Source organism: Kryptolebias marmoratus, linkage group LG11 (genome assembly GCF_001649575.2).
Source record: "Kryptolebias marmoratus isolate JLee-2015 linkage group LG11, ASM164957v2, whole genome shotgun sequence".
Classification (NCBI taxonomy): Eukaryota; Metazoa; Chordata; class Actinopteri; order Cyprinodontiformes; family Rivulidae; genus Kryptolebias; species Kryptolebias marmoratus.
The window spans coordinates 14,027,007-14,035,509 of NC_051440.1; the positions used below are offsets into that span (position 1 = coordinate 14,027,007).

Sequence of the window (8,503 nt, forward strand, 5' to 3'; positions counted from 1 at the left end):
AAATCCGTCCAGGGGTTTATGAGTTATTCTGCTAACAGAACGACGCACAAACGGAGACGCACGCAACACAAACCTTATTCACCTTTGATAGTTATATACATATCTCAGCTGGCACACACGGAGGTCACGCTGCCGCAGGATAACTCCAACCTGCAGGCAGCTTCTTCTGGGAGCTTGGAGACAAGGCAGCAGAAACTTTCGAGCAACTCGCGCTGCACCGCGCGCACTCGGGGACAGGATGTACCCAATGAGCGGGCGGCTGGCCGTGACGCCGCCGGCCGCCACGCCCCCAGCATGGATACGCCGCGCAGAGACAGGCGCTCCGGAGACGCGCGCGCGCGGTGCTGGAGACGGTCGGTCAGGAGCCGCGATGGGACCAGCCAAGTTTCAGGAGTTCCTGCTGCCGGCGTCGTTGCACTAAAACAAAGACTCTCGCTTTTGTGTTGTGCCCCCTTCTCTCTCTCTCTCGCTCTCTGGTTTTAGGAGACACACACCCCCACCCACCACCATCACCCTCTTTTTATTTTTTTTAATTTTTATTTATTTATATACATTTTTTTTGGTCTGAGGCGTTTCTCGCGCAGGATGTTGATGATATTATTGGAAAGCCGGGTAAGATAAAGTCAGTCCTTTCTGATGACAGCGACCTCCTCCTTTCCGCCGCCACACAAAGGGAACTACGGTACAACAAGTACTTTTTGTTCACACACACGCACACACGCACCCCTCGCTCGCGCGCGCGCGCAGATATCGAGCCATGTCCCTGCGAAGCAGAGGGGGCAGCTTGAAGGACAGGATGGATCACTTTGCAGCGGAGTGCCTTGTTTCGATGTCCAGCCGCGCGGTTGTCCACGCTCCTAAGGGCAACAGGGAGCTCAAGCCGGAGATCCCGTCCTCCTCCTCCTCCAGGAGCGCGGAGGACATCAAGGAGGTGAAGGATAACTCCTCGCTGTTCGTGGTGGCGCGGATCCTGGCGAATTTTAACCAGCAGAGCCCGTACGAGCAGCAGCAGCAGCAGCCTGCGAGAACGATCCTGAAGGATGAGAGCGCGCCGACCCTCAGAGAGGATGGAAACTCTGCCACACCTACCGCCGCCTGCGATCCTGCGCTCAGACAAAGAGGCAAGAGAGCCAGAGGTCGAACTGAGCCGGAGCCGCCTCAGAAAAAGCACAAATGCCACTACTCTGGCTGCGAAAAAGTTTATGGCAAATCGTCCCACCTCAAAGCCCACCTAAGGACGCACACAGGTCAGTTTTGGGTTTGGGTGAGGGGGGGAAGTGTTTGTTGCTTGTGACTTGTTGGAGAGGGGGGCATAAATGATAAAACTCAGGAAACTGGTGACAAAAACAGGGGTGGGTTTGGTGTGTCAAGGATTCACCCTGAATTAAAACCCCACGAGCTGGATGGTTTCATAATGGGGACTTTGAGTTGCATAAAACTTTAAAATGCCCCCCTCTTTTTTTTTTATTTCTGGGAAGAAAAAAAAAAGTGCCACTCCCACTCATGTCTCTGAGCTTTGTTCCCCCCCCCCGCCTCCCTCCCTCCTTATTGAAGACACTCACGCACACACACTACATTGGACAGTGTGTTCAAACCGAAACTGCGTAGTAAACACGGGACAGAAAAAAAAAAAAAAAAAAAAAAAAAGAAGAAGAAGAATCACACGCACAGCCACATTCCCACCATCAATCTGCTCCCAGTGATCCAAACTTTACTTTGCTCTGTGTGGCAGGCAGGCAGGCAGCATGGGCTGGAAAAAGAAAAGAAAAGAAAAAAAAAAGCAGGTCAGTCAGCCTTCAGGTGGTGCACAGAGCGCAGAGTGTGCATGCAGGAAGTTTGCAGTCCTGAAAGTCTCCCAGATCCCATCAGCTCTATACGCTGTGACCTTCCAGATCCTCCCTGTCTTTTTTTTTTTTTGGGGGGGTCTTTGCATTCCGGCAGGAAAAAGGCTGCCGAGGAGGGAGGGAGGGAGGAGATACAGATCGACTCAAATTGGGGGGGGGTTTGATAAGAGCTGTGCAGTCGCCTGTCTGCCCACAGCCCTTTGTTATGATGTGCCACACCCCCGCTAGACAGACTGCCAGCTGATCTGGCCAGCAACAGACTCAGCTAGCAGAGCCTCGACTGAGGAGTCTCTCTCTGCCTCCCCTCTCTGATCTGAGCACACACTGCAGCTCACGCCTCCTCTCTGCACACACACACACACGCACGCATCATCCCGACAGACCAGGACGAAAACACGAGCTCCCACCATCGCCAGGATGAAGCACCTTGCGTGAGCGTGACCCATATTTGAGTCATGTGCCGTAGAAAAACACTGCATTTGCAAAAACAGAAGGTGTGTGTGTGTGTGAACGGGAGAGAGAAACGGTAAAAGTCCCTAAAATGCAGGACACTTTACCTTTAAACCATTGTCACAGCTCATCCCTGACTCATGTGTCCAGCCTGACAGGTAGAAATGATGTGTTTTTTTCCTTCCCTTCCTTTCCTGTAGTCCAGTTGCAGCCCTCTTCCTGTTGGATGGCTCTCTCTTTCTACGATAATTAGCACGTAGAGACAAAAGAAAGGGGCACAAGACGACACGTGAACCACCCGAACACTTGAGGATTACCACGGAGAGTCCTTTGATACTGATTGCAGTCAAGTTTCCGCTGCTGTACCTCATTGTTCGGTTCGAGCGGACTGCTGTGGCGGGAGAGACAAAGACAGAGAAACAAAGACTTCACCTTAAGCGTGTCAAAAATGGAACATTGTTCAATGGTTAGCTGAAGTGTACAGTAGAGGAAATATGTTAGTGCTTGTTGTGATTACTGTGTGTGTGTGTGTGTGTTTTCGCAGACTACCCCAGGCTCCATGTTTAAGCCGTCTTTTTATTGTTTGAGACATCCCTCCCTGTTTAGCGGAGTGGCTTGTGTTTTGTTTTGTTTTTGGAATCCATCCTTTGTAAGGATGTTGATTTCAGTGGTAAGTTTCTGAAGATCCCAGATAGGTTTGCTTTGTCTCAGTCAGAGCTGCCCCCCCCCCCCAACCCCCCCCTCACCCGGCCTCACCCCACCCCCCCCAACCCCCCCCTTTCAGCCCAGACCATGTGAGTTTTGTGTGTGTGTGTGTGTTTTATTATTGCTCCACGCCTGGCCATGCCCTTGTCACTGTGCCTATTAAGCGTTTCCTTTCCCCCTGCCTCTCTGTTTGGATGCGCTTCGTCGTCTGGATGGGGCCTCGTCCCATAAATTCTGATAATAATGACCGGGCAGGCCCAGAATGTGGGTCAAGCGAGTTCAGCCGGAGCTGCCTCAGCCAATCTTGCAGTGTTTTCGTAGAGTCAGACTCTGGCAGCGTGTGCTTTTTCTCTCTCTCTCTCTCTCTCTCTCTCTCTCTCTCTCTCCCTCTCTCCCACACACACACTTCCACCTCAGCCCCTACTAGCAGAATCAAGAGAGAATAGATCCCAGCCCAGTCAGGTTCGACCAAACGCCACTCTCTAATTGAAGGGGGAAACACTGGAGACAACAAACAAAGAGCCGGGAACAGGATGTTCTTTCTTGACTTCTTCTAGCACGGTTTTTATTTGGTGGGTCTGCATCGAAAAAGGCAGTAAAACCTAACATGTTGGTTTTCTGAGCAATGTTTTTGCACAACAAAGGGTCACTGATGTCGTCTGTTATGAATGACTGTCTGGGAATTCTATACTTTTACATGTGGAAAAAAAAAAAAAAAAAAAAGTTTGTGGTTGAGGGTCCCCCCGGTGGAGACGTATAGACGTCTACCTTCTCTGACAGGGTTCAACGGGGGCACTGGGGCTGTAACACACAGGGGTACACGCCGAATTTAAATAACTCATTACACTGCAGTGGGTTTGATGCTGATGACTCCTCAGCAGTTTGGAGGTCTAAGGTTACCAGACAGCTTTTGTCTGGTTGTCCCGGAGTGGGAGGTGGAGCTTTTTCTTTTTGGCTTCATCCGTGGAAAAACGGAGCAGCGTTAATATGATGTACAGATGAAGGCACATTTGATGAATATTTGGAAACGGCGTGATTATTTTTAGCCATATCTGAGGAATTTTTCCACTGGCTTCTTGTTTTAATGACTTACACCCACTTTCTAAGGAGGCGTCTCGTGATTACAGTGCATGAAATTCTCCAGGAAGCCTCATTACTTTGCTGTGGTCATGTCTCGCTGACTTCCATCTTCTTCCTCCTGAACTGACTGCCCCCCCCACACACACACACTTACAAAAGTCCATCTTGTCAGTGCACAGGACCTACGTGAACTCTATTCATGTAGGGAGAGGTACTTTACATATTTAACAACATATTTTACAGCTGGGTTCATGTTTTGTTTGAGACTCTTTTGTGTTCTGTTGTGGTTCCTCTAATCCCCTCGGATGGCTGCAAAAACCTTTTCTGTCCAGCAAATTAAGGGGCGCCGCCGCCATGAAAACCCCAGTTGCTCACGTGTGCTACTTATTTTTGGTCAAATAACTGCGGTTAATGACATTTTTAAAATGTGAAATTATCCCAAATTCCACACAGAAAACACAGCAGGAGTCTCTTATTATGCATGCTTCGACCCTGCCAGTGGTTTTTATATTTGGCTGCACAGAGTGCACAGTGTTCCTGTGTGGCTGATGGGAACGATGAGGTAGCAGGGCGGGGATGGGGTTTTCCTAACCTTGGCATGGCAATGGGTAAAAAGTACACTGGGGTAGAGGAGTTCAGCTTGTCCACCTGCCATCGGGACAGGATTTCCACCAGTGCGCTCATTAATGTCTCCTGATGTGGTTGTTCGTGATTCTGAGTCAAGCAGCTGGCTTTGTGTATTCAAATAGATTCAGAAATGCAGCACACTTGGCTGTCTTTTTCAATGCTGTTAATAATTAGCATTTGAGCATGCTATGAGAATAAACACGTTGCCATATTAGCATATTAGAATAAGCGCCGCTATCAGTTTAAGACACACTGATTTAATGCAAAATACTCACACCCAAAGAGTTATTATATAAAATTATTATTCCAGCATGCTAAACTGTGAAGATTTGCATTATGGGCTACACCTTACTTCATTAATGTGTTAGCATTTTCATTGTTAGCATAGTATTTAACATTAGTGTAATACAAACTACTATTTCATAGAGTTTTAGCAGGCTACACCTTACTGCACCAGTAGGTTAGAGTTATTGTTGTGAACATGATAGCTAACATAAGTTGAATCTGAAATACTATTTATTTGCCAGAGACTTGTTTTATTTATATAATTTCAGCATTCCAGCATGCTAAAATGAGAGGATTAGGATTTGTGTGTAATCTTTGTTGGCATGCTGTCTGACACCAGTTGAATCTAAAGTGCTATTTCATAGCTAAAGATTTATGTTATACATTTACAGATGTGTGCACCGTGTTTCCCCCAACTGTAAAATAATAGCATGGGTCCAATAGTTGGTTCATGAACAAACCATGCACAGAAGTGCAGCGTGTGTTCAATAGACACAAGGTATTAGTTCAATCTACTTGATCCTTGTGATGAAAATAAAGCCAGAGCCGAGTCACCATCTTGCCTGGTAATCCTCTGGTGCAGTGTTTCTGTCCCCGTGGAAGACATCTTCAAGACGTGTGCAGGCGCACATGTCCCCCATATGCTGTCCCGCATGTGCTGATAGCAGGGCAGCTTCTCGTTAATGTTGGAATATGATCCTGATGTGACTGTAAGTTAGCAGTCAAGCATGCGCAGCAGACAATCATAACTCTGAATGGCCTCTGTCAGACAGCGCCCTGGCTGTGCTGCTTTTCAATGGCCCACGGGGCTCATGTATTCTTTAGTTGGCTCTATAAAAGCTGCTCTGTCTACTTCCTCCCCGGCCCCTCCCACCCCTTTTCCTGCCTGCAAAGCAAAGTAGGTGCTGAAGCGTGTTGTGCAGCAAGACCAGGCTCTGGCCACGTCTTGCGGTGTGGTGTTGATTACTAGTGACAGGAAGAGCTGGATACAGACCTGTGGAACACTGCATTTAAAAAAAACAAAACAAAACATTTTTTTGAAGCACTGGAAAAGCACTGTTCAAAACCCGCCTGCTTCGTCTTTCAAGTGAGTCGGGGGATCTGCAACAGAGACAAAATGTACAGTAGAGTGCGACTGCGTGGGGGTGGGGTTAGATACCAGGATATTCACTGTCAGTGCCATCCACCGATGTAGGTCATTTACTCAGCCGCATCTGCAGCTGATCTGATTAACGTGCGAGGGGCTTTGACCTCGGCGGCAGAGCCCTCTCCGCTCGGGCCTGCGATCACAGGGTCCGGCCCGAGAGCCTGACCGACTGCGTCCAGTGTTTTCTGCTTAGGTCAAGTCGGGCGGCAGTAACTGCTCTGCAGCCAGTGTCAGAGGGAGTGTTTCGTCTCTGGCTGTGGTGTCTGTATTCACTCCGGTATGCAAGGTGTGTCTCTCTCCTTTGCGTGATAAATCAAACTGGGAAAAACCACAACACGATGGGGTGTGGCAAATGGAGCAAAATGAGCATTTCTTCGGTGAGGTGTTAAGGAAGCAGAAGTTAGCTATTTTCTCTAAAATAATTATATATATATATATATTTCTCTTCCACTTGTCAACCATTGCTTTAAGGATGCTGGCATTTCCCCAGTACTTTTATTGCCAGTGTAGTGTGGCCTCTCAGCATCTTACAGCTCTTTGTTTGGTGCCAGTGAGGGATGTATAATACTTTGGGAGCAACCCCGTCAGATATGCGAGTGTAATGAGGGTGGGATTACGCTGCGTGAGAACCACAGATGATGGGGCATCCCTGCTCCCACCTGCTTTTTAAACTGTAAACACCCCTTAATGACCGCAGCAGATTGTGCTTTGCCGGTTAACTCGTCTTTAAAAGATGAGATCTGCTGCTTGCTTCAACGTGCACTTAAGGCTAAAGGAGTTTCTGACTGAATGAGGCAATTGTGATGAGCTGGACAGTGTGCAGGCAAGCCGCGTCTTCTGCCCTGCCCCTGAAACAGTTAAGTGGATGAAGTAATGCGCGGCAAAGCGTGCGCAGGAATCAGATCGTCACACTTAACTCCACCGCACATCTCTGGATGGATGTCAACCGAAAGGGAGTGAGTTATGGTTAGTACGTGCAGCCTTTTCTGATTGAAAATGCGTCACGAAGCGGGCCGCTCCTGCTGAGCGCGAGGCTGCTGCTACCGCTGTCCCGTCATCGGCACATACCTGACGGCTGTGCTTCCTGAGCTTTTCTGTGAAATCGATTATTGTCATCGACAGCACCTGATCCACTCGTCAGGCTCTTTGTTGCTCCTGCAGAGTTTGTTTGTTGGAATGAAGCTTTGGCGAAAAAAAAACAACACATTGTTTCGGAGTTATTTTCTCAGCAGTTTGTCTCCTCTCCCACTGGGTTCTTTTTCATAGACGAGCAGCCACATAAACAGTCGCTCTGATCACAGATGTGTTTCAAATCAAGCAGTGCCTTTCTTGCAAACCACAGAACTTTGCACGCCTTTGTTGTTATTTTCGCACAGGCAAACCCTGTATATATCTGCTGCTTCGCGAACAATGAAAGGAGGAGCTGCAGAAGCCCTACTGTATATATTTTTTTCGTCGCGCACACACATGTTAGTGTTTATATCGACTTGGCACGTGATATTGCGTGTAGAGGGAGAAGTGTGGTTAGGTTAACTCTGTCTGCTCCGGTGGACTTAACAACCATTTAGTATTATTTAAAATCCCATGAATGGTCTGTCTGCTGGCTCCTGGCTGGTGACAGGTCATAGTCTTGTAAACATGAAGCCAAATTATAGGGCTGTGCTCAGCCTTGCCAGTGGGGTTAGTAGCATGCCTCTTATTTCACGTTGCCAGGCTGGCCGTGCCGGTAAGCTAGCGCCAAAGTGAGATAGTTCCAACCTTCATGAGCTGGGATCTGCCTTCTGACCTACAGTTCTCCCGAGTTATTTGCTTCTAAAAGCCTGCGCAGGTTTAGGGAGCACCTTGTTTTCGTTCCAGGCCCTGTAAAAGATATTTCCTGCCCCGATTCTCGCTGCGCAGGCAGAGCAAAGCTAACCTCAAAGTGGTCTCTGAATCATCCGCGGGAGCTGTATTTTTCCGTCTCACCCCGCCGAGATATTTACTCGGGCTCCTCTGCAGCGGGCTCACACGGAAGTTTCAGGTGTACGCTTTGTGCCCAAGCCCAAGGACACACCAGGAATTTTATCTAGGTCTGCCTGAGATGCTGGTAGCTGCCGTTTGGAGCAGGTGATTGAGTTCAGCTACTGCACTCCTGCCTACGTCAAGAAGAGATTTGATCTCTGCCTTTGTAGATAGAATGCCTTTGCAGGTGAGATTCTGTTTCTCCAAAGCTTTTTTTTTTAAGAAAAAAAACTGAAAGAAACCACTCAGATATGAACAAGAGGAGGATGAGCCATGTATTTACTGACCCACTGGACTCAGAGAGAACAGTTATATAACTGGAGTACCTGTGACATAATCACGCCACCTTGCAGGGGGTAGGATG

General features: G+C 48.3%; 1 protein-coding gene across 1 annotated transcript in view; it reads left to right on the forward strand.

The window, feature by feature from the left end:
• Positions 1-310: 310 nt before the first annotated feature.
• klf13 (Kruppel-like factor 13) overlaps positions 311-8,503 on the forward strand; it is a 12,623-nt gene continuing 4,430 nt past the window's right edge. Inside the window, exon 1 of the mRNA XM_017406231.3 lies at positions 311-1,247. Within this exon, the coding sequence (XP_017261720.1) occupies positions 758-1,247 (490 nt within the window). The 5' untranslated portion in view covers positions 311-757. The remainder of the gene's footprint in view (positions 1,248-8,503) is intronic.